Source organism: Thermobia domestica, chromosome 5, assembly GCF_964235325.1.
Source record: "Thermobia domestica chromosome 5, izTheDome1.hap1.1, whole genome shotgun sequence".
In the NCBI taxonomy this organism is placed as follows: domain Eukaryota; kingdom Metazoa; phylum Arthropoda; class Insecta; order Zygentoma; family Lepismatidae; genus Thermobia; species Thermobia domestica.
Genome location: NC_137458.1, coordinates 4,880,556 through 4,908,367, shown reverse-complemented (window position 1 = coordinate 4,908,367; position 27,812 = coordinate 4,880,556). Strand labels below are relative to the sequence as shown.

At 37.5% G+C, this 27,812-nt stretch overlaps 1 protein-coding gene across 1 annotated transcript in view; it reads right to left on the bottom strand.

Moving 5' to 3' along the window:
* jhamt (juvenile hormone acid methyltransferase) overlaps positions 1-25,474 on the bottom strand; it is a 45,531-nt gene extending 20,057 nt beyond the window's left edge. The window contains exons 1-2 of the mRNA XM_081756973.1: positions 25,385-25,474; positions 1,184-1,542 (exon numbers count right to left, since the gene is read on the bottom strand). Coding sequence (XP_081613099.1) covers positions 1,184-1,542 — 359 coding nt within the window. The 5' untranslated portion in view covers positions 25,385-25,474. The remainder of the gene's footprint in view (positions 1-1,183; positions 1,543-25,384) is intronic.
* Between the last annotated feature and the right edge of the window lie 2,338 nt (positions 25,475-27,812).

Genomic DNA, 27,812 nt, shown 5'->3' with positions numbered 1-27,812 from the left:
GGGCAATTGTTTTTAGAGGACTTGAGTTTTGAGGAGGGAAGGGATTATTAGTTTTGGGGGGGAGTGCGCCATTAGCTTTGGGAGGGATGGGCACCCCTGAATGTTCTCATATATAAATATTCACTATTTTTTATTTGGTATATACATATGTCAACTAGATGCGACACCTGTCAAGAAAGTCAGGAAATTTCCTTCCAAAGGTTAGGAAGAAGTCAGGAAAAGAGATTTCTCCGATCAGTAGGAACCCTGGTTAAAAATAATATAAATAAAGTAAAAATTCAACGAAAGAAGTTCTTTGAAGATAACAAACGCCGCTAGAACATATTGCCAATGAATTAATTGTTCTAAAAAATACTTAAAAAAAAAAAATACAACACCAACAGACAAAACGTGTGAAATGAGCTAAAACAAACTCTGAAAGCCACGAAACATAACAGGTCCTGAGAAATTAAAAAGTAGTTTTGCTTTCCAGGGGGAGGGGTTAAATCAACTGCTCACGTTTGCTTAACTAGGCAGAAGGTCTGCTCAAATGACTAAAAATGTGATTACGTAATACTTGAACAACTCTATCTAATGGAAGAAAGTAAATTAGTTTATAACACTTCTTTTCATTTTAAGCATTTCAAAGATTCTCCTAATTCAGTAGCATCCCGGATTTTTATTTTTGACATATGGCAACCCTAATCTTGTACTAAAAATTACTGCAGCTTTAAAATCAAGCTTTACCAGTTGAAGAAAAAAATGGAATAAGAGAATTACTGTGTCATGCCAATATCAAGTGAAGTCGGGAAGAATTTTGGTTTTTGTGATCAGGGAGGGGAAGCGCAAAGGCTATTTCTTGCTCCGGGCGACAATTAGCCTAGTTGCGTGGCCGCAAATGCCTAGTTGCGTGGCCACAACGTGAGATTGAACCAGTGGCTTATTTAGGGGGTGGCTATAGGGCTCAAGCCCCCCCCCCCGAAATTCCACGTACAACAATAATCCTTCTTACCATTTCTAAGGAAAAATATAAGTGCTTGTTCACTTGTTGTGCATAGTCCCCTCGAAACCAAATCCTAAATACGCCACTGGATCGAACTAAGAACCTTTCACACTAGAATTGAATGCTCTAGCATCGTGCCTGCTATTACAGATGATAGGCATAAAACCCACAGAGAATCATCATAATGGTATTATAGCTTACCTGTGATCACTTATCCAATGAAGACAATAGAAAGAAAATATTTTGTGGAATCCATCAAACAAGAAATTACTTTTTATAGGCGCTACAATGTCCAAAGTCTGGAATTCCAGTTTCGGATGCTGATATTGTCTTTTAGCATATTCTATCATTGTCTTGGAGATGTCTGTACCCACCAAACGTGAGAAACGAGGTATTTTGGGCAGAAGAATATTTCTAGTGATGTCTCCGCTTCCACAACCAATCTCCAGCACCCGGTCCTTGTCCTGCCACTTCATTTGATCAACGTACTCACAGATGACAGCAGCGGCGTCTCGTTTCTGGAATCCATTGTGAGCTGCATACAATTTTGGTTTGTACATCTGAAAAATAAAACAAGTGCAATAAGTAAAATATTGTTATCACCTTCAATCGCAATAGAGGTTACTTCTCCAGATATTTATTTTATTTATTTACAATTGAAATTCTTAAAGTAAGACACCTCTCTTCACTGAATTTCACTTTCTGAAACGGAAGATTATGATATAAGCCGAAATTTTCTAATTTCAATTCTTTCATACTTGTGCTTTAGGAATCCCGTCTTTGGACCTAGTTTAGATGACTCGGGGGTCACGGTGGCTCAAGGGTTACCTGGTTCGTCATATATTGTTGCTTCTTTTACCTTTGTAGACTTGATTTAATTTTTAGTTTAGCGTCCCTTTCAGCAGTGAGTCTATATGAGATGTGTACAACAATATTGTATATCTATGCGATAAATTACTTCCATTTTCTTGTAGTTATTTTGGGCAACGGTGCGTAAACGTACACAATCTGTTGTGTAGAAGAAAAAAAAGAAAGAAAATATATGTTGTTGATTCTAAATAACTAGAATTATGATTTAATCTTAGTAGCTGAAAATATATGTTGATTTTGTATGTGTAAACTGTACTCCTAGTTACCATAAAAGGTTGCTATGACAACAAAAAGGAAAAATTATTATTATTATTAATGGAGATGTGAAAGTGAATAAAAGGTAATGTTGTTACAAGGTGACGTGTCTGATTGTTCTATTATTGAACGTGTTGACATATTTTAAAATTACACGAATTGTGGGCTGAATGTAACGTGTAAAATATAAGAAGTTAATCGTTACATGTGGGCCTACAGGTTAACGTGCAATCCAAACCACATGAGTTTCCGATGGGAATCGAACCCAGCTCTTCCATGCCAAAGGCGCGTACGATAAAAGCTTAGCCACAAGGAAGCTCTTTGTAGATTTCCAAACTATGCTATGTACATGGGCACCGGTTCTCGGAAGGGGTGGGGTGAGCACAGGGTAGCGAGTGGATTTGGGCACTTTGAAATTTGCATGGACCTACGTATTTGCATTAAAATTCTCACTGACACCTTTTTAGATGGTATCTGACAAACCTGAATACTCCCCTAAAAGTTATACAAAAGTCGGCGCCACTGGCTCCACATAAGAATGGAAAATTTGATCGAATGGGTGTGTCCGTCCATCCATCTATCCACAGATATCAAAGCAAACACGGTGCAAGAATGAAAGAACTAGTGTTTTTAATATGGAATCAATGCTCCAAGAATAGATTACAGTAGAACCTCTCTAATCCGTCTCCTTTGAGACTAGAGGTATGGTCGGAACGCAAAAAAGTTCGGATTATCAGAAAATACAGAAAAAATACGTAAAACCAATAAACAGTAAGCACTAAAAATTGCACAGTACAGAACAGAAAACACGCACAACGAAAGAAATTATAGAAGCACTAAAGCGGACAAGAGGTAACAGCAAGTTAACAACAATGCCGCGACGGCACTAAACTACAATGTGCCTCGTAAGTCATCGACGAGTCGTGACAAGTTTGGCTCGAGCACGGTCGGATCAACTGGAATGGTGGACCAGCCTAGGGCGGACGAGAAGGATTCTACTGCATATTTTCTCTCTAAACAGTTCTACTCAAAATAGAAGTGGTAGAAATATACCGTTTCTGGTTTGAACATTGATCATTATAGATTCAAAAACGGTAATAGGTAAGGAGAAGAGGTTTTTCTGATTCAAAACCCTCAACTAACTAACTCTATGGCTTATGAAACCTGGAGGTTCAACGCGGCGTTCACAGAAGCTCTCCATTGACTTCAACTGGATCCAGTTTCTACTTTGTATTCCTATTTCTGCGAGATCCATCTTAATATTGTATTCCCACGTGCGCCTAGGTCTTCCTAATGGTCGTTTTCCGATTGGTCTTCTAGTCAAGATCACTTTCTACTTTCAAAACCTTTCTACTTTCTTCCATTCTAGCTACATGACCTGCCCACTTAAGCCTCCTAGACTTGACGACCCTAACAATGTTGGGTAAAACGTATAAATTATGTAGTGCCTCTTTATGAAGTTTCCGCCGTTCTCCATTCCCGTTCCTCTTGGGTCCGAATATTCGTCTCAGGCTCTTGTTCAAATACTTTCTTCCCTCAGAGTAAGCGGCCATATTTCGCAACTTCCCTCATATATATTGGAATAGGAAGTAGTAGAAACCTGGTATACCACTTCCGGTTTCAATATTGTTTCCTGTAAAGCATAAAATATGAGACAGTAGAATTCAGCGTTCGAAGAACAGGTTTCATCTTCAACTTTACTCCTATTGAAACTCGAAGTATGTTTACCATAGTTTTTTAATGTGAAATAAAGCCCACGTGTTATTTTTTTTTCAATCCAAATAAGCTTAATAATTTGATAGTATCGTCCCTATTGGCAACATGCTTGGTTGACTCTACATATGTTAAATGTCAGCGTTGGAAATTAGTAATTGAGAATAAAGTTGTGCTCACAGCGTGGCTCATAGTGAAAGTAAATATGGTGTATGTAACTCTGAGAAGATCATAAGAACTTCCAGTAGTGACCATTGTCTACACTGAAAGGCGCATAGATCATAGTATTCAGTGCATAGATCAAGAGGGTGATATTTTACATATTGCATCACGATTTCCTGATTATTTTGAAATTCGTATGTGTATATCAGAAAAAGATGATAGAGCTTAACTTAGGAATCTCTTCCGCGATTGACGGCAAGGAAGAATTAGAATCGCTGCAGAGATTCGTGAGCCAAGCTCCAATCGAAAAACGAATACATAGACTTTGTGTTGATATACAAGGTACGAGGAAGAAACGTAGTATTTTTCACAAAAACGACAGTTAAAACCGAAGGTTTGTTTCTCACATGGATTTCAGCAGTATTCGCAAGGCGTATTTCCATCTTTAACTAATTATAATTAAATGTCTATTACGGTACTAGCGTGAAAAATATCTCACAAGGAAGAGAAATGTGTAAAAAGTCATACATTTTTGTTTTATTTATTTTCGGCAATTCATTGCACCAGCAAACAATGTGGGTGGCTTTTGTTAGAGAAAGTGGTCAATTTCAACATAGAGCCAAGATTGCAAATTGGCCAGCAAATGGTGTGATCGGTTAATGTTCGAGAAAGTGGTGAATTGCAACGTAAGCCAAGATTGCTGGTTGGCCATCTTGCTTTTTCCCAAGGTTGGTAATACCGTCTATGCTGGTTGGATTATAGATAAGGAGACTATGATGGGTTTAAATTAAAGCTATTGTTATTCCGTATCGAATGAAGAGAAACTTCTCTAGTTCACTATTCTTGGTGCAGTACTTGGTTTTAAGACAAAGTTTATATTTTGTGGATGAATATTCAGCTTATATTACGAAAAATTTTGCTTTAGGTTTGTGAGATCTTTTCGTTATTCAATTTTAAGAGCTTGCTTTAGAAATACTTAAGGAAACCGAAGCGCAAAAGAATGAATGATCTTATGTGAAGGTAACCTCCTTCCATTAGAATACCGAGAGAAAATCACTCAAAAGTTGAATGTAGATTTCAGAGGAAGCAAACAAAGGCTTGAAGCTGCAGCTATTGTTGGGAGTGATAGAACAAGACGTTGGATTGTTGAAAGGCCCCATTCTACGCTTCTTAACATATAGCTATTGTATCGGAAAACTTGACTTTCAGATTGTAGCCATTGAGTCAAAAGAAATGTATAGGGAAGGCTTGAGAAGTTTCATGCCTTTTTCTTCCCGAAGAACAATAACTTCTGTTGGATAAGATTCCTTGAAAAGAATAAATAAAGATCGTTTCCAAATTCAAGCTGGTGAGAATGGAACGGTACGCCATCTTTTAGCTCATTCATTTGTATGTGGAATTATATTTCTGTTTTCTTAGAAATTAACTCTAATTTTAATTATGTGATTTGGTTGACTTCTTGTTCAAATTTAAATAATTGTCTCTTAATTTTTCAAAATAAAGTTGCATTATACCGGGTTATAACAAATGATGAGGGTTGCCAACCGTCCGGTATTTTACCGAACAGTTCAGTTTTTGACCTTGTCCGGTGTCCAGGACCTCAAAACCGGACATTAAATGTCCGGTAATTTTTTCTTTTACTAGTCCTATCCTCTGTTCTATTCAGATTATTTTTGAGTGACGAAAGGAATCGTTTGTCAATGAACATGGTCAAAGCAGGGCTTATAATTTCCTTTGATATCGATCTGTCGTGCGCGGAATTTGTTGAAGAGGTGTGGGCAGGAAAATTTATTGGACTTATAAAAAACTGCTAAAGGTCAACAAAAGTACATTTTCAAGAGCTCAGCATCAGAGTGATCTTCATCTTCAGCTACATCTCTCAATTAAATAATGCACCCAAATCCAGTAACAGTATGTAGGCATTATGAGACATTACCAACCCCAGCAAAGCTGGTAAGACTTATTTTTCAAGTATATTTTGTGCATGCCGTAATTATATTTACTTTTATATTTTAAATGCAATGTATTATTGATGGTAGACTACAAAATTTACATGTGTCGATTCAATCAATACTAAAATAAGTGAGTTTAATAAATGCTTCAAAAATAACTAAAGTTATTAAATTCGAACTCCGAATCACTCAGTTTTGTATGAAGCAACCACGTTCAGCTTGTTCACATTTTTGACGAGCGATGACGTCACAATCTTAAGAGTATGCATTACATACTCCAGAAGAATGTCCGATATTTCCATTTTTCAAAAGTTGGCAACCCCACAAATGATTCACCCGATTTCTTAAATTCACTGTAGGTTTATTATTGGACATTTTGTGACAATACTTTGCAGACATATTGAAAAACTAAAAAAAAAAAAAAAAAAAAAGTGTTTCATGTCCGCTTCTGATTTCTGCCACGAGAGCGCAGCACTGAGCATTTACTCAAGATGGCGACAGGCGCAGAGAAAGCTCATGTTGTGTTCGAGTTTCATTCACATCAGTCTGTCCTAACAGTGTAACGACACTTCCGAAAGAAGCTCAACAAAGATCCACCAACTGCCAAGTCCATTGGCACACAAAAAATCTAGGTTCGGACAGGAATTACTGATCATCATCCCCCCCACAACCGTTTCGTCAGTCACTGTAGGGCCACTACTTAATCTCCTCTTACAGAAGTTTCCTGAAGTTGTAAACTGTGCATACTATCACCGAACGGGCTTGGCAGTTGGTGGATCTTTGTTGAACTTCGTACCGGAGTGTTGTTGTAGTGTTAGGAGACTGATGTGAATGAAACTAGAGCAGAACATAAGCTTTCTCTGTGCCTGTCGCCATCTTGAATAAATGCTCACTTCTGCGCCCTCGTGACAGAAATCAGAAGCGAACGTGCCACACACACACAAACAAATAAAACTTGTTGAGCTTTTCAACACATCTGCAAAGCTTTGCGACAAAATGACGAATAATACAGGTACAGTGAATTTATGAAATCGGGTCCATCATCTGTAATAACTCTGTATATAAATGTAATATTACAGTAGAGCATCGATTATCCGAACGTCGGTCAACCGAACGACCGCTTAACCGAACTGTGTACTCGCTCGCACCTGTTACTCTCCCATCCTACCGTCCATCATCCCCCTCACTCCCAAACCAAGTTTCCCACAGTAGTCGCCGCACTGAGCCACCGCTGGCGGAACATTGTTTCTAATGGGGCCTTCATAAGGCGCTGCTGACCGGCCAAACCGCCAGTCACTGTGTTTCAACAATCAGCACACTTCTGTCGGTTTGGAACTGGCTGTAGAAGTAGCGGCAGTATCAAAGCTGTTCACAGCAACAGCTGCGCCAGCTTAGAGTTGAGGCGTGCCGCTCCGCGCATGGCAAATAAACATGTACAGTTCGATAATCCGAACAAACCAGTTTTCTGAACACCCATATCCCCCAATTATTTCGGATAATCGACGCTCTACTGTAGTTAAATTAAAAACGATTATTAAATATTAAAAATCTATTTAAACATTTTTACTTTAATTAAAAACAGAGGTGAAACCAGTGTGATCCACCAGGTCAGGTCCTTCTCCCCCAAAACTTCCTAACTCAAGATTCACTTGTGCATTTTCTCAATAAAACTCTACTTGCTTAACAGGAAAATGATTGATATAGCATGAAATTTTGATCTTACACTTTATCTGTACTCTTTCTCTTACAGAAACAATATAGTTCTATCATTTATCTCTGGAAATACAGGTGGAAATATTTTACAATTACTTATCGGGTACAGAATAATACCCTTTCAATAGTACATAAGGTAATGGCTTGTAGCGTTGGACTCCCCCCCCCCAACAAAAATTTCTGGATGTGTGCCTGTTTCATGATTTTACGTTGATCACTATATAGCAGAAACGGTAACAAATAACAAGAAGGTTTCCTGCAATCTCTTAACCGTCTTAAGGATAGATTTCATCTCCATCCTAATCTCTGTACTAAAACCGGAAGTATTAGAAATCTACTACCACTTCCGGTTACAAACTTTAATTGGGAAAAAGCACGCCATAGAAACCGAACTTCTTCACTTGGTGCACACATTGCATTGCTACTTCTTAAGATTCATAAATGAAACCTAATTTTAATGATATTGCATTTATATGTAATAAAACATCATTTTGATAAACGAAGGAACATTTAAATAAAGCTAAAGAAGAAAATAATAAAGTCAAGAAGAAGAAACATTTCCCATTTAAATCAGTGGGCTCTGGGCTGGAGAATCAAGATGGCGTAGGTTCTTTGCACCGTTAAGAAATTGGCAAAAAAACACTTCCATTATAGTTTGAAATAATACATCTTTCTCTCTCTCTCTCTCTCTTTTTTTTAAGATGCCAACTCCCATAGTCGAGAAGTCTCAGCCGAGGATGTTCAAACTCGCTGGTCCGGTTCTCGAAGCTCGATAACTGACCGTGACCATGTGTAAACACAAGCGCTACAATTGGGTAGCGAGCCAGAGGCTGAATCTGAATTATGAGGTAAATAAGCGATGATTCCATTGAAATTAGAATACTGAAACTGAAACCGGGCGATTTCCAGTAAATTCCGAAGGCAAGATTTTGATCTCTGGTCTGAGGTGGTAAACGAATCAGTACTAGAAATATCAGTCATCAGTTTGAGTCTCAGAGAACGAATCAGTACTAGAAATATCAGTCATCAGTTTGAGTCTCAGAGGATGAAACAGTACTATAAAGAAATATCAGTCTTCAGTTTGAGTCTCAGAGAACACTCATTTCCTACTGGCCGATGAATGACCTAGAAGTAGTTTGACTATCTGAGAAAAACGAAGAGAAACACCGGAGGACATGGAATAACGTAAGAGGACGAGTGTTGGCAGTGTACGCGTACTATTGGATCCGCTAGTAGTTTGCCTGCCTGTCACCACTGCCTTTTATAAAGCTACGTCACACGCCTGCTCCTTCCTCTCTCCCTGTAGTTTGATGAAAAAGCGAGAAAGCACTCTCTGATTTCACAGAGAGTTCAGTTGGAAATGACTGCTCTGCAGTATGAAGTGTGTAATTTTTAATCTGCTATTTCATCATCATCAATCATTTATATTGGGATCACGAAAATGAGCCTTATAAGATTGAAATGTAAGTCTGTCTGTCCGTTACTCCATGCCATAAGTCTTGAACGAAAGCGAATTTTTGAATTATAATTTTTTTTGGAATAGATAACTAGAGTGATTATCGTTATTGTAGTCAATCCGTTAATATCATAACGGATGTCTGTGACTTTAACGGTAGTTACCCATATTCCATACATGGAAATAGCGTATATGCGTTTCTTAGGATCTCGCTAGTTGGATTCTGTCTTTTGCAATATATAGCTGCAGCGATTGTCTCCGCCGTGTTCGTTAATGGGGTAAATCCGTTAATATTTTCACGGGGTAACGGTGATTTTAACGGTGGTTATCCATATTCTGTATAAAGTCTACAGAAGAGATCGTGGTTATTTGAGTCAACATAAGAAAACCTTCCTCTGAGCGCAGCAACGCCTTAAGCTTTTTGTTCAGTTTTCAGTTTGTTGTTCCTGTAAAAAGTTGGTACTTCTTCATTCATCAAACAAGAACGTGCATATATTTTGTTAGCAAAATGATTTGCAACACCTATCATCATGGCAATAGACGTCGAATAGTACTCGAATGCTGTCTGAGTAGATGTATTTACTGATCCGTTTACATTTCTATGAGATACAACGTTTGTATATTTTGGACGTCATTTCGTTGTATTTGTTCGTCTCGTCTGCAGGTGGCACTTTGTTATTCATAGAAAGCAAATAACGGGGCTAATTGGAGTCAATCAAATTTTGTTAGAAACAAAGGTTGAAATTTTGTTTTTAAATAATGATATCATGACATCTATGTGTAGGGGTCTTGAAGAAAATAATATGTTTGTGGGAAAGTACTTGTAAGGTATTTCTTTAACAACTTTAGTTGATTTTGTTGATCTTTATTTCGGTTATTAATGAGTAAAATCCAATTTATATAACATATTCTTCAGTAAAATAATTAAATTCCCTTTCAGTAAGTACGCATGGAACTTGAAAGTTATTATTTCTATAAATATCTTTCTTTAGGTTAACGTCCCAAGATTATGCTCTTTATTCTAAAGGAGCAAGTGAATAATAGTGGGAGAATTTGTGGAATGGAAAAGTGGAAGGAGACTGGACAAAACCCACGGACATGATGCTGTCCACCACAAACTTACTTGGCTGGGATCGAACCATGGACCTACGAAGCGCTCTACCACTGAGCCACCGTGCCCCTCTTTTATAAATATAGCAAAAAGATAGCAGTGAATTAAATAGCCCCATGAGAGACCAAAATAGCCCCGTGTTTTTAAAAATCATTTTCTACCATTTTCACTTTCAAATTTGTCTGACTATCGGTTTTCTAGTAGGACTATTAGTTTCTTAATATGTTGTATCAAAACTAATATTTTGACGTTATAAGTTTAATTGTCTATTGCGACAGTTTTCAGAAAAATCATTTTTTGTCTTACTATAATCAAACAGCCCTGGTCTCTCATAACGCGGCCTAGCTTGTATGCAATCTGCATAGTTGCTAAGAAATGTTGGTTGCCTATAATAAAGGATAAGTAGCTTTTCTTATTGTAATTATCTTCACCGAGTTTGTTAGTGGAGTCAATCCCTTAATATCTTCACGGGTAACGATGACTTTTCATATCTCGTTTAAGATCTGTAACATCCCCTAGCTTCTATGCAACCTGTACAGTAACAAAGGAATGTTGGTTGCCTATAATACAAGGATAAGTATATTTTCTTATTGCAAATATCTCGATCGAGTTCGTTAATGGAATCAATCCGTTAAATCTTAACGGGTAACTGTGGCTATCCATAGCCTGTTTAAAATCAATACCGTTTCCTAGCTTCTTTGCAACCTGCAAAGTAGCAAAGAAATGTTGGTAGCCTATGATAAAAGGCTATGTAGGTTTCTTACAACAAAATCCTCTCCAAATATCCCATAAATGGATTAGCATGATTCTCTTTAATGTCTTTACCAGAGTATATTTTATATTATCTGATTATCTGCTCTTAAGCCTACCCAAGGATCCTTTACATAAAGGCTTTCGACTAAATTCTACGCACACCGATTGATTAGAGATTACGTTTTCAACTTTTTTTTTATTTATTAGGAGAAAGAAACGTAAGAAGAAAATGTACAAAACCAAATACATAATTTCCTAAAACCGAATTAAAGTATTTTAACTAGGAGACAGGGGTGGTTGAGTAGTGCAGAGCTGATCTCTGATATGTGGGGTTCCTGGTTTGATTTCTACTCACGCCAAGTAGGTTTCGTAGTGGACAAACACCGTTCACGTAGGTGTTTTCTCGGGGTTATCCTGTCTCCTTCCACTTTCTTCACTACAGCATTTTTATTCATTACCATCACGTCTCCTTTAGCCTCGGTGCATAGTCGTGAGATATTAATTAAAAAAAAATAGTCGAACTGATATACGGTAGTTCTGACAATGATATAGCCAGCATTTTTTTTTGGCATGGATTGATGACTTTTTCATAGGGACCGGGCAACCAAACCAAAAACCTTCTTTCAGAATATGAAGGCGTTAATAACTCACCATACATACATATTGAACACAAGAATACTTACATTTTACCGTGTTTACTCACGTAATAGTCGTACTTTTTGTACCAAATTTTTAATGCGAAAATCCAACTGCGACTATTACGCGAGGAATGCTGCCATTCAATTATATCTACGATCAAAACAGCTAAGAAGTGATTTTTGGAATCACAACTAGACGTTAGAAATATTCAAGGCAATACAATGTGAACAGAGATCAGGTAACTTACTTCCACTCTTAATTGTGCACGTCCCCTCCAAATATGACTCATCCCAGTATGGCACCTGTTTACAACCAGAGCAGTCGAGGTGGTTATAAACAGGTGTCGTACTGGGATGAGTCATACTTGGAGGGGATGGAGGGTGGAAGTAGGTTGGCTGATCTCTGTTTGACAGATCGATCACGTTATGTGTCAGTAAACACGAAAAGTTCTTTTGCTTGGACTCGCGCAAGGTAATCATTTTCGAAGAAAGTGTCATTCACAAAGACAAAAATCCCGTACGCTGCGACTTTTGTGCAGGGAAATTTTTTGCGCGAATATTTCAACTTCAGGTGCGACTATTATGCGAGAGCGACTATTACGCGAGTAAACATGCTATTATTATTATTATTATTATTATTATTATTATTATTATTATTATGTTTGTAGTATGCTATGTTCTTGAAACAGGAGAGTACGGTGGCTCAGTGATAGAGCGTTTACTTCTGGTGTAAGAGATCTCTGGTTCGATCCCCGGCCAAGCAAGTTTGTGGTGGACAACATCGTGTCCGTGTCTTTTGTAGGGTACTCTCGTTTCCTTCCACATTATCATTCCACCAATTCTTCCATCATCATTCACTTGCCTTAATCATTCATCTTCCTTAGGCTGAGGGTCATAAACGTGGGACGTTAAATTGGAAGATTTCATTTCATTTTTACTTATTGAAATACCAATAAACTATTCTTACTCAAGGAAGCAGAAATTGTTTTTAGATGTGCAGTTGTTTGGCATTGCATTTATGTGGGTATAAATCAGGGATCAAAGTGGGTCTGATAAGGTAGGGGGACGGTAGGTAGCGGCATGAGGTCATTCCGTCCCCCTGCCTATCTTTGCCCATTGTAGTTTTTTTAGAAACTGGGTGACATATTTTTGGAGGTTGGAGGAAGGTGTCCCCCGTGTTCCCCGGCACTTTTACTCCTGGTATAAATAAATAAACGAATAAATGAAACTTGAGGGTAAAAAGATCAAACTCGGATATTGTTTTGCAATAATATAGTAACAAATTCTCAACTGTGAGCATCCACTTAGGCAAATGAGAGCAACAAAGTAGATAATTAGTTTCGTTGTTTTAATTTGTTTAACATGTTCATGTGATTTAATTGTTTAAACAAATATTTTTCTTTCATATTCTATTATTAACATTCTTTTTCTGTAAGTATTATGCAGATTTAATAAACATATAACTTACTAACTTCACTTCGGAGAGGGGGAGGAAATAGTCTGAAGGGTCCGACTCTGCATTTTGATTCCTGACGATTACGACCTTGAGTCCTTTCAAATAATACGTATGATACAAACTATTTTGTACAAATGATTTGGTAACTATAATATTTTGTTTGTTTGGTTAATTTCCCCCTTCCCCCTCATGTGTTCCCCTTTCCCCCTTCCCCCTTTTCTTCCCCCTCATGTTTCTTCTCAGAAACAATTTCTTGCAAGAGAAATTCCCTCCATCGTGGAAAATTCTCTCATCCCAAAGTCTAGGTGGAAATGTAATACCGGAAGCTAGCCACTCTAACTTGTGCTTCCGCTGCCAGCTGGCTGAAATAATATCTAACACTGTACCTCTCTCTCTCTCTCTATCTGTCAGAACTTTATAGTAAGGGGAGGGAGGTGTTTTCGCTTTCCCCAGACGTTGATATGGATAAGAGGCTTAAGACGAACTGCCCAAAGGCAGTTGGTGGTTTCTTGTGTTGTTTTCGTTTTCTCATTTGGAGGGGGAGGAAAAAGGGAGGGGGTTGACGGAAGGAAAAGCGAAAAGAGAAGCTGCTTCCCTCTTGTTCAAGTTTGGTTTCTGATGTTTCAATTGCACTTATTGTGGTTTCTTCAGAAGGAGCTGAGATAAGGCTTTTGCCCTATTCAGGAGTTTAACTTTACCTTTTTTATTATTTTAATAAGTTGGTGAGAAATATTAGCTGTTAATATGATAGTTGCCCGCCCGTACAGTCGTGTTAAAATATTAACACACTCTAAAATCCAGAATATATCCATGCAGGACAGACATCAATACGATGTCAATTCTGAGGTATTGGAACATCCATGAAGAATCATTTTTTGCTAGTGGACGCCCTATGGAGATCCAGGAGTCTGCTTATGTTCTGAAAACAGGACTTTTGCGGGATTTTTGTCAGACGCTTCTAGGCTTTTTGCGGGATAATCATAAGGCGACTTTCGGACATAAATAGTGTCCCGTCACAGGCACATTACCTTGAAATCCAAGGAATATAATATGGTTATTTCCATAATCCTTAAAGTTTCTACTGTGACAGACACATTCCTTTGAAATCCAAGGGAAATCACGGGGATAGTTCCATTATCCGTAAAGTTTCTACTGTGATAGAGACATTCCTTTGAAATCCAAGGGAAATCCCGGGAATAGTTCCATAATCCGTAAAGTTTCTATTGTGACAGACATTCCATTTAAATCCAAGGAAAATTTCGTAGATATTTCCACTATCATTAAATTTTCTACTGTGACAGACACATCGCATTGAAATCCAATGGAAATCCTGTGTATATTTCCATTATCCTTAAAGTTTATATTGTGACAGGCACATCATATTGAAATTTCAAAGATATTTCCATTATCCTTAAAATTTCTACTGTGACAGACAAATTCCATTAAAATCCAAGAGAAATTTCGTGGATAATTTGATTATCCTTAATGTCCTTGTGATAGACATATTCCATTGAAACCGAATCGATTTCCATTATCCTTAAAGTTCCTACTATGAACTCAGTGTTCCGGGACAGGTGAAGGATCTGTGGGAGTCCAAAGATCGTCCAGAGGACATATTGTGTTTAGTTCTTCAAAGACCTAGAAAAGAGTTCTATTTCATGTTATCGTGGGCTTGATTCCACAGTAACGCCATTCAGATACTAAATTAAAATATAGATTCAGATCTTATAGAGCTTCGGTGTAGAAAACGACTTTAAGGTGCATGCATGGTTTATGTTTAGATAATGAATTGTTTTCTATTTGTTTATTTAAAGTAAAAATGTTATGTATAACACTGAGGAAAATTTCAGCCCGAAACAGTAATGGAAGATGAGGAAGGACATTAGATTGGAAGACTACAGGACTTCATCTAAAGGCACAATCTGGTTATTGTTATTTGTAGGTAAACATGCTTGTATACAATGGGATGAATTCACCCTAATCTCTTTGACTTTCACACATAAACTATAAAGGTAAGCTTCTAATCTCAAACTATACATTATATTTAGTAAAAATGGAATAATTTTTATGAAAATTATTTGAAACATATTTCATAAGTGGAGAGAGGGAAGTTTGTTTATCCTTCGCTTTTGACTAATTTGATCCAAAACTTGGATTAAACACTCATGGAAACATTTATTTATTTCAAAATCGAATAGGTAATTCTTACAGAAGTAATCGTGGAATATATTTTTAAATTGAGTAGAGGTCAAATTGACTCCTCAATCTTCTCTGATTGCAGGGGCCGTAGTGGCTCAGTGGTAGAGCGTTCACCTCTGGTGCATGGGGTCCCGGGGTCAAACCCTGCTCCTGCCTAGTGAACTTTGTGGTAGACAAACGCCGTGTAGTGGGTTTCCTTGGAGTTCTCCCGTTTCCTCCCACTTTCTTCATTCCACCATTTCATTCATTTCTCATAATCACCGTCTCCTTTAGCCTAACCGGCATAACCGTGGGACGTAAAACTCAAAAATTTTATTTCATTTTCTTCACTGATTGCAAATCATCGAGGTGAGATTGACTGACTAATCTCAAATTAAATATTCACCATATTGGATCAAAATCAAAAATATAAATCGGTATTTGTTGAAAGGACATCAGTTTCTATCCAACGATTTTCATTTTTTTCCTGTTTTCCAGAGGTTGTATGAATACAGCTATTACTTAATGTTGAAACAAGATTGAATAACAAGATTTACGAACAAGAGAAACACGTTGCTTTATCACTAAATGATAATTCTATGTATACAGATACCTTAAAAGCAGGAAAAATTATAGTCATTGAAGTAGTGACTTACGTTGTTCTAACAAATACCAGTTCATATAGGACTATATATATTTTTTAAGAAAATTGTCATCATGGATATATATTGCGTATTTTAAAAATAGCGCCCACGGACTACAGAGCATTATTCTACAAGTCAAAAATAAAGTGAAGAAACACACACACACACACACACACACACACATATATATATATATATATATATATATATATATATATATACAGTCTGTTACAAAATAACTGCACCACCTGCTAAAATTTCAAGGTTTTAATTTCCCTTAGAAAATTGTTAATTAATTTTATCTCTAACGGGACTTAACGTATCATACACTTGTTAGCCATTGCATTTTTGATGTGTTTTTGTTTATTATTACTCATGGATTTTGTATGATCTTAGCTCAACAGTGGCAGTGCATTCAATATGCGAATGGCTGCCTCGTGTATGCGCAAGTGAATGGTGATCCGCTGATCGCTGTTAATGAAAATTTGTTCCATACGTGACCTTTTGTGCTTGTGGGTTGTAGTTTATGATCTGTGTATGATATTTAGTGCTTTGTGATTGTTCCTTAATAGTGTGATTACATACTAAAAATGAGTAAAATACTGAACGACACATTCCCTCGTATACAAGGGAAGATACTGACGTTAAACTATAGTGGCATTTTGCAACGTCAAATTGCAAAATAACTTGAACTGCATCATACAACGGTTGGTAGAGTTATTCAAAAGCAAACAATGTATAATAAGTCCTTTTTGAGAGACATATGTGGTCCAAGGCGAAAAAGAAGCCATCGTATAGACAGAAAAATAAAGGCCCTAGCTCTGACAAACAGAGCATCATCTTCACGACAAATTGCTCAAACTGTGTCCGATGATACTGTTGTTAGTGTAAGCTATGTGACAGTTGTTCAGACGGCTAAAGGAACAAGAAGTTCGGAAGAAAATACCTAGAAAGAAACCGGCATTTAAAACAAATCACGTAACAGCCAGGAAACATTTTCTTACCATATACGAAGCGTGGGGTGTGGAAGAATGTGAACATGTGATTTTCTTTGATGAGAAAAAGTTTAGGGTGCTTGGGAATGACAGTGGCGTCCGACTATGGATGAGAAGTGGAGAAGAACTTAATACCGACTGTATATCATCGACATGGAAGTTTGATAAGAGTGTAATGATGTGGGGCTGTTTCACGTCGAAAGGTGTCGGAAGATTAGAAATTTGCAACAGGTCAGTTAACGCACATTATTACATGGACATTTTAAACCGTAAACATCTATCAACAGCAAGGGATCATTTCTCAGGCAAAAAATTAGATTACTTCATATTTCAAGATGATAATGCGCCGTGTCACAGAGCTGCTGTGGTTAAGAAGTGGTTTGCAGACATGCATATCCAAAGGTTGTGGTGGCCACCTACCTCTCCAGACATGAATCCTATTGAAAATTTATGGCATACCATGTCTCGCAAGCTTTCAGGGAAGTGCTTTCAAATAAGGAAAGAGCTTATTGAAGCTGTGGTGCAAGTCTGGTTCCAAGAGTTAGACGAATCCTTGTGCCAATCTCTCGTACACAGCATGCCATGTAGGTTGGCAGCACTGAAAGCTGCACATGGGAAACATACAAAGTACTGAATGGGGTATATACACAGTTATGGCTTTTATACACTTAACAGTACTGTTCAAAAAAAATTGCATTCATTTCTTGTTCTTAATGAGATGTTAACATGCGTTCATACAAAGTGCATGAAAACAAATATATTCGTACTTTTTGTAATAATGGCTATTTGTAGCATAGTATTATGTAATATCTTGTATTTGAATCTTTTGTCTCTATATATGCAGTAGATAAAACACCAAACGATGTATGAGAAATAATTTGAAACCATTGCTATTAATATCTTTCATAATATTTATAAAAATTCGCAAAATGTATAGATTTTTCTTAGGTGGTGCAGTTATTTTGTAACAGACTGTATATATATATATATAATTGTATAGCTTTCGGCACCTCATCTGGAGACGCGAATTCAACTATGTGGCAACATCGCAGATAAAGAACCTCAGAGTAGATCTACCAATCCATCAAATAGTTATATTAATTCCTTGCAGATGGCACTTAAAGTCGATAGATGTTGACGCTAGCACCACTTACTTGTTCTGGTGTCACACGAAATGTGGAACGAGACTATGATCAATCGATTTGTGTTAGTGAACAAGAAAATCCATAGACGGGAAAAACCCTCGATCGCAACCGTTCCGTACTTATGAGTGGGTGGGGGGGGGGGCACTGGTAACACAAACACTTTGTGGATAATGAAACGAAATATGGAGCGAGTTCGATGAAAGTATGAATAGAAGCGCAGTTAAAGGTATACTACAAAGTGACATTACATTCGACAGTACTCTCACAAGTGAGGGCTGAGGCGTAGCACGTAATGACAGAGGAGGGGCGGGTAAGCGCAAATAAAAATGGTCATATAATTGAGGAAACGCAGAAGCAAGACGTCAGGGATTGGTACAGTAATAATACATGGTCAAGTAATCAATCACAAACTATAGACAGCCTGTAGACGACACCGTGAAGCAGAAATGCAAAAAAGAGAGCTATGGAGGGGATTCTTCGTAGTGCCCGGACCCCTCCCCTTGTAACGTCCGATATGTATAGACTGTTGTATGCATGTAGGCATTCATTTTCATGTGTTTGTCGCACGTGATACTGTCTGTGTATCCCCTCAACATTGCTAGGATTTTCCCTCCCCCCTAAACGCCTGACTTGCTACGTGCTGGTTGGAAGTATACGTTGAACATGTCTAAGAATGATCGAGAGGTGACTAAAAATATAGGATACAAAGAAATGCAGTACAACATAATGGACTGCCCACGATAGATGGTTGTGGAAAAGTATTGGAGACCTTAATCCAGCAGTGGATCGACAATGGTATTATAATTGTATAACTTAATTGATTAGTGCTGGCGATTTGAAGTTATAGTAGCAGGTACGACGGACTGAATGCTGACAGTGCGGGGGAAGGGACAAGGCAGAGGAAGTCCAATACACCATTATGATTGAAAGATCAATTCAGGAAGGTGGGGGCCATTGCCTCCATGCCTTTCTACTCTTCACCAGTGTACTTGACCATGTCCATGATATATTACTATGCTATTCACCTCAAGTCCGGCTTATATGTTTTCATACCTTTTATGGAAATTTTTCCCTACTCTATACTCCACGCTTACCAGCCCTCTTCCTCTGTCGTTAAGTGCTACACGTCTGTCCTCACTTGTCAGAGTATTGTCGAATGTAATGTCACATTGTAGTATATATTTAACTGGGCTTCTCTGCATATTTTCATCGAACTCGCTGTATATTTCGTCTCATTATCCACAACGTATTTGTGTTACCAGTGCCTCCCCCCACACCCCCTCATAAGTATGGAACGGTTGCAATCGAGGGTTTTACACGCCTACGGATTTTCTTGTTCACTAGCACAAATCGATTAACCTTAGTCTTGTTCCACATTTCGATGTGATACCAGAACAAGTTCCCTTGTTAATAGCATAACAATGGATGTAGCTGCTTGATGGATTCGAGGAGCAATGGTGATGGTTTCAAGTTAATGTGCGACGTTGCCACATAGTGAAATTTTGATTCCCCATGGCGGCTGAAGAAGGCCCTGGAGGGTATAGCATTTTCGCTTTATTTTGACCTGAATAATAACGCTCTGTTGTCTCCATTTTTAGAACACCCGATATATATTGGAGCCTGAAAAGATATATCGTTTTTATTCTAGTAGATGTAACTAAATCCAAAATATCAATTATGAGACGACTGTTTTAAAGTCAGAAAATCGTTGCTAAAATCGATTTGGCAAAATTCTTTCTAGTATTATTTTTACTTTCTTGCTGCTACACATATTTTTAATTTCACTGTTCTTGCTCTGTTTAGTGTTCTGTATTAACTTAAAAAAAAAAAAAAAAAAAGCGAATTAGGAACCTGTCATAACGACAACGATATACCACATAACTTCAAAATTAAATATTTTGACAAAAGTTACCGAAGAAAGATATTAGTTATCCTTGAAGTTAAAAAAATTATATGTGAAGATGAAGAGATTAGCGGAAGACCCTGGAGCATGGAAGATTATGACTTGCGACAAGTGACCTGCTAATAATGGCAGAATACAGCTCACAGATAACGAGAAGAACCCTAAAACAGGGGAAGCGGGGAAAAGTCAACGACACGGTCAAGTCAATTTTCGGTTTTTGAGGTGTGGTCTATACTTAGATGTCGTCTGCTACTCCGGGTTAAGTTATATGTGTGCTATTCCTTGGTGTCATTTGAAACCCCCGTTCAAAAAATGGGCGACCCCATACCTACGTCACACTATTTCTGCTAGGGTTCTTCTCGTCATCTGTGAGCTGTACCTATGATTAGGGCAACCAACTTTATGCTTTATACAGTTGTATATTATGCTTTATTTTCCCTTACATTATGCTTTATTATGCTTTTTCCCCCTAAATTATGCCTTAATACCCTTTTCCTTCAATTATACTTCATTTTTAAGCATTTCTATTAGAAATGTATATGAAACTATTAATTTTTCCCACTAAAAATACATCAATAAATAATACATCATTTTGTGTAGTTTTCCTTAAGCGATGTTTCCAAAAAGAAACATATAGCTGCACACTAGACTTCTCATATTTAATGAATTCAGAACAAAGAGTACAAAATAGATTACCGCTTTCTACTTTGAAATTGTCAGTTCAGAATTCTCTTTCTTACTCTCAAAGATGCATATACTCTTGATTTTGGCATCTTGGAATAAGCACAACCAGCAGTGATGCCAATTCCTTCAGAGCCGTTTTCCCTTCACAAGCTTCAGAATTTCCCTTTTCCGGACAAAATTTCCCTTCATTCAAACCGTTTAAGTACTGTATTTAGTAAACGTACTTTTAATCGTTTTCGCTTGCACCCCAATCTTATAACCACATACAAGCAGATACCTGACAGCCTTCCTTTGAGCTTACGCAGAATTTGAACTTGATTTGTTGTTTAGGTATCTAAGGCGTCGCGATAGAGAAGGGGAAAGGATATGGAAAGGCGTTGGCCAGGACCTATGTTAAAGATGTAATCTCTGCATTTGCCTGGTGTGACTGAGGAAAAATCCTATACATATCTTGGTCAGGACGGACAACCTAAATAAATCATAAAAAATATAAAATAAATATTATGTAAATTTAATTTTTATCCTAGATATCATGATAGATTTTAATATTAATGTAACCTAAGGTACAAAGAAAATATTAAGTATATATTTAGTATGTACTTACTTAAGAACAGCACTCCCATATTTACTGAAACAAATACGAACAGTTACAAAGAAAACTCTAGCTGCTACTGTCTTTGGCTGTACACGAGGAATGTTCGTAAGCCCAATACAAACTAAATGAAAGTTTAGAGATGCGGAATTCTTAAGAATTTATAATTCTGTGCGCACAGTCACCAGAAAATTTGTAAACTTACACAAACGCACATACACTAATGACCCACTATTCGCCCATATATACATATTTACATTCACGACACGCAGATTTTCTTCTTTTACATCGATTAATCTTCTTCACAATCAATTTTCTGGTTGGGACAAACATCTTCTGATTGGGAAAACCAAACTGTTATAATAGTTGGAGTGATAATTTAGTTGAGAAACATTTAATCTGAAGCTTAAAATATATAAAACGATAATCATACCTGTTGTTCTGTATGGTTGCGAAACATGGTCGCTTACTCTGAGGGAAGAGCATAGACAAAGTATTTGAGAACAAGATCCTGAGAAGAATATTCGGACCCAAGAAGAACGGGAATGGGGAATGGCGGAAACTTCATAACGAGGAACTACATAATTTATATGGTTTACCCAACATTGTTAGGGTAGTCAAGTCTAGGAGGCTTAGGTGGGCGGGTCATGTAGCTAGAATGGAAGAAAGTAGAAACGCTTTCAAAGTCTTGACTGGAAGACCCATCCATCGGAAAACGAGCATTAAGAAGACCTAGGCGCAGATGGGAGGACAATATTAAGATGGATCTCGCAGAGATTGAAATACAAAGTAGAAACTGGATCCAATTAGCGAAGGATAGAAGTCAGTGGAGAGATTTTGTGAACGCGGCATTGAACCTCCGGGTTCCATAGGCCATAGAGTTAGTTAGTTAATATTTCATCTTATGCACTGCATTTAATTCAACAATGGGAAGATTAATTTTGATAAAAGATTTTAAATAAGCATTGTTGTAATGTTTCGAATTTAACTGAATATATTGATCGATGTGTAGTGTTGATAAATATTAACGAATGCAAGACAAGATAACTTGTGAGAATTTATGTGAAATATGTGCAACGGATTATGTTTGGAACAAATAGGATGTTGAATTTATACTGAACTTTAATGAGATTAATCAGATACGTAAATACATTCAATCTAAAAATGATTGAAGAGATGTTCAAATTTCCCTGCAATATTGAGAGATTACAAGCAATTTCCCTTTTTCCCTTTTCTCCAAAATTTACTCAAAATTTCCCTGCTCTAAGGGAAATTTCCCTTTAATTGGCATCACTGACAACCAGTCTTCCCTGCCTTTATAACACAAAGTGAGGAAACAAAAATATCTGAGCGGAAGGTGCGAAGAGAGGAGGAATTCGAACTTTTCATTGTTACGCGTAAAGGCAATTGGTAGTTGATTGCGACATTGATAACAGCCTTTGTTGATAATTTTTCCTTCGGCACAAAATTACAGGTTCTGGAATAAAAAGCATTGAGCAGTATGCTTTATTCTTTATTTCTGTAAATTATGCTTATAAATTAGCAAATTTGGATATGTAAAGTGGTCAAAATCACAGATATGGTACCAACCATAGGTGAAAAATTCCATTATGCTTTTACTGTTTTTTTTATGATTTATGGTTGCCCTACCTATGATGAATTGCATCAAAATCGAATATTTTTAGGTAGTTTATACCGGAAAATTATTTTATCACAATATGTACATATGGAACCTTACAACGTACATATGGAACAGCTGGTAGAATGAATTTATTTATAATGTGCTACCTAACTGTAAATTTATTTATTTATTTATTGCCGATGGATAACCAGCGTTCCGTAGGTATTCAATGAACCTTGGTGAAATGCAGTGGAAGATCGCTTGGCATAATTTATAGAGTAATGGTGTGCATTGAAGTAGAAGCAATCGCAACTTTTCTCCTAATTTAGGTTTTGATATGCTTATCTCATTTTCTCACCAATTTCAATCTGAGTCCCCGGGTTCGATTCTCGGCGGGAGCTCATGGGGTTCGGATTCCATGTTAAATCAGTAGGTCTCGTCTCATATAATCTCGCTGCTGAAAGGTACGTTAAACTCAAAATCAACTCAACTCAATCTGTCAACAGGAGTACAGTCCGCGTCACCCGATTTGGCTTGTGGCATCAGCCAATAAGCTTGCAGTGCGCTCTTACTAAAACTTCAGGGAGGAATCTAATCATTCTTAATTGATTTTGTTCGTATTTGTGAACAATTATGAATGATTATATTCCTCCTTGAAGTTTTAGTAAGAGCGCACTGCGAGCTTATTGCAAGAGCCACACGCCCATTCGGGAGACACGGACTATATTTTTTTTTTAGCTTAAAAGAAAACACACTCCTTATTTCTTACTGTATAAGAGGCAAACGTACAACATTCTTACAGAATTTGGAATACCTTAAAAAGCTAGTTAGATTAATTAAGACCTGTTCAAATGAATGCCAAAGTAAAATCTGAGTAGGAAAAGTCTTGTCCGCGAGCCTTCACGTCGAGAATGACTTAAAACAGGAGATGCGTTGTTGCCATTATTATTCAACTTTGTCCTGGAATACGCTATAAAGAAAATCAAAGATAACAACTAGGGCTTAGAGTTTAATGGTAGGTTAGGTTAGATTAGATTCTTAATTGATTTTGTTCGTATTTGTGAACAATTATGAATGATTATATTCCTCCTTGAAGTTTTAGTAAGAGCGCACTGCGAGCTTATTGCAAGAGCCACACGCCCATTCGGGAGACACTCACTATATTTTTTTTTAGCTTAAAAGAAAACACACTCCTTATTTCTTACTGTATAAGAGGCAAACGTACAACATTCTTACAGAATTTGGAATACCTTAAAAAGCTAGTTAGATTAATTAAGACCTGTTCAAATGAATGCCAAAGTAAAATCTGAGTAGGAAAAGTCTTGTCCGCGAGCCTTCACGTCGAGAATGACTTAAAACAGGAGATGCGTTGTTGCCATTATTATTCAACTTTGTCCTGGAATACGCTATAAAGAAAATCAAAGATAACAACTAGGGCTTAGAGTTTAATGGTATTTTCCAGGTTATGAAGTATGCTGAAGATGTATATATAATAGGAGACGGTAGAAGAACAATAGAAAGAAATGCAGAAGTGTTATTAAACGCTTGCAGAGACATGAGTTTAGAAATAAATGGAGAGAAAACTAAATATATGCAAGTTCGTCGGGATCGTAATATTGCAAATTATAGATGCGTCAAAATATCAAATAATACTTTCGACAAAGTGGATACTTTCAAATATCTAGAGTCAGTATTAACAGATCAAAACTTTATCCAAGAAGAAACTAAATGTCGACTAAAAGCAGGGAATTCGTGTTATCATTCAGTTCAAAATCGTTTGATGCCGTGAATTCTGTCGAGGAATTTGAACCTTAACATATATAAAACGATAATCATGTCTGTTTTACTGTATGGTTGCGAAACATGGTCGCTTATTCTGAGGGAAGAACGCAGATTGAAAGTATTTGAGAACAAGATCCTGAGACGAATATTCAGACCCAAGAAAAACGGGAATGAAGAATGGCGGACGGAACTGCATAATTTATACCGTTTACCAAACATTGTTAGAGTCATCAAGTCAAGGAGGCTCAGGTGGATAGGTCACGTAGCCAGATGGAAGACAGTAGGAACACTTTCACAGTTTTAACCGGATGTCCAATCGGAAAACGACCATTAGGAAGACCTAGGCGCAGATGGGAGGACAATATTAAGATGGATCTCACAGAAAAAGGAATACAAAGTAGAAACTGAATCCAGTTGGCTAAAGATAGTAGTCAGTGGAGAGCTTTTGCGAACATGGCATTGAACCTCCGGGTTGGAGTAAGATTATATAAATAAAAAAATATTGTTTCGAAAAGCAAGAGTCCTTTTCCTCACTAGTATGAATAATGATGACGGTAATGCCTATACCTAGGTGCTCTGACAAATTATGGTAATTCGCCAAGTGTCCTGTTTTTCTATTTCCTAAACCTGGTCACCCTACGTTAAACTCTTAATAGAAGAATACTTAGTAATTAGTCTCTCATTTGATTCTCTGTTCGATTCCCAGAGAGATTCGCCATTATTTGTTGATCTGCATGACGTAATCGAGAGTCATGAAACAAAAAACAAATAATCCTTACCTTTTGGATGAGTAGAACTGATCCTGGCTTAGAGTACTGAAAGAAAGATATTAGCTTCTTGGACAATGAGAACTAAACGTAACAGAACTTAGAAGAGCAATCCGGGATTGAATGCTTTCAAGTACTATTTATATGAATGTGGAGTTGAGCTCCAAGGACGTATGGTGACCTGCTTTGGTTCCTGTCTTTTTCTGTATTTCGATACCATTCATAGCTGCTGCCGAAGAGATAACACCTTCTTTCTCTGAGAAGAAAAGAGGAAAAAAAAAGTTGATTTGCCTATCGAGGCATCAGAGGACCTTCCGTCAAGGGTCAAACTGAAAACATTGTTTCTCTATTTCTGGAGAGACTTTGACGCACAGAGAGGAAGCGTTCATGACCCTACCCAGCAATTTTTGTCTCTGGTCTTTTAGATTGCTTCAACAGATGACAGCTGCGTTAGAATGGAAAAGTACTGCAGTACATCTTAGTCTCTGGTTCTCTAACTAACTATTCAACAGATTTCAAAATTATTACAAATCTTTCATGGACCGATTACTTGGACTTTAATTCCCTTGGAACTTTTCCCTCAAAATGACACCAGAATCACTACTTGAGATTTTATCCGATCCCCGCACAGGAGATCGAACCCAAGACCACTCGCGCAGGAACCAGTATGCTAACCAACATCATTTTCAGTTTTTTGTTGGCCATAGTTCTACAAGGGCTTGAAGAGCGTAGTGTCAAGGCAGTATTAAATGAAATCATACAATTAAAGTTCTTTTCTTTTCTTTCTTTTTTTTTTTTTTTTAAAGAACAATATAGGTTTCTTGACTTGAAGTTTATGGTCCTTTTCAGCATACCGGTATGTAAGGGCGGATCCAGGGGGGATCGCCCCGATCGTCCCCCCAGAAGAGGAAACTTTCTTATTTTATATATATAAATAAAACCCATCCCAAGGTTTGGAGCCCTTAAAAGTAGTAGTATGATAACCCACCGCCCCCCCAGAAGTCGGTCCTGGATCCGCCCCTGCCGGTGTGCGGCTAGAAAAGACGTGGGCATGCAGTTTAACGTAGGGTCTGAATCACATGAGTTTACCCCGGTAATCGATCCTGGGTCTTCCGCGTCAAAGGAGCATACACTAACCATACACTTTTATATCTTTCTTTCAGCTTAACGTCTCACGATTACACCCTTTAGGCTAAGGGAGACGATGATTAAGGCAAGTGAATGATGATGGAAGAATTGGTGGAATGAGAATCTAGGAGGAAACATGAGTACCCGAGAAAACCCACGGATACGGTGTTGTCCGCGACAAACTTACTTGACAGGGGATGGAACCAAGGACCCCACGCACCAAAGATAAGCGCTCTACCACTGAGCCACCGTGCCCTCCCCCTAAACATATATCGACAAGGGAGCTCTAAAAGGTGTATACAAAAGTAAGGTAAAGTATTTACAAGTAAAATTTATTCTTATTAGACTTCCTAACTATGCTATGCATAAGTGTCGGGAGTCTTATAGAACGACTTTCTCCGTCCGTCCATCTGTCGGCAGGTATCAAAGTAAAACTGGTGAGAGATATCGAGATCTGTTTTTTTTTTTTTTCAAACGATTCAGCGTCTACATATAACGTAGCATGACTATAGACAACACTCCACCAAAATCGAAAGTCGTTCAAATTTACTATTACTTCCGGTTTCAATACTGGTTTCCACAGAGGCAAAACGGTAAGAGATACAGAGATGTGTTTTTCTGCAGCCGATTCATTGTCCCAAGAAAAGGTTTCATTTTCTTTATTTCAACTCCCTATTTTAACCAGAAGTGGTTCAAATTAGCCATTTTCTGTTACAACACTTACCGTCACAGAACAAAAAAATTGGGAAGAGATAGCGGTAAGCTGTTTCCTGCAATAGATTCAGTGTTTCAAGAGAGCATATCGTCACAACTCCCATCATTCTACCAAAACCGGAAATGCTTGAAATTTAGTATTACTTCCGGATTCAATACTGATTACTGTACGAATACTCGTAAAACAAAGATGGTAAGAGATATCGAAATGCAGCTTTATTTCGATTGATTCGGCTTTGAAGAAAGGTTTCATCGCCTAGGTTTACCCTATATTCAAACCAGAAATGATTCAAATTAACTATTGTCCGGTTTTAACATTTATCACCATAGAACAAAAATTGTACTAGATAATAAGAAGTTTTTTTTTTTCAGTCCATTCAGATTCTTAAGACCAGGTTCTATCTCATATCATAACCATCTATGTGATCCGTAAGTGGTTCAAATTAATGATTTCCGGTTTCAACCTTTAACACCATAGAACAAAAACAGTTAGGAATAGCGAGAAATCTTTTTTTTTAATATGGATCCAGCGTCCGAGAAACAATTTGCATTTTGATCTTATTAATATATTGCAACCAGTAGTTATGGATGTACTACT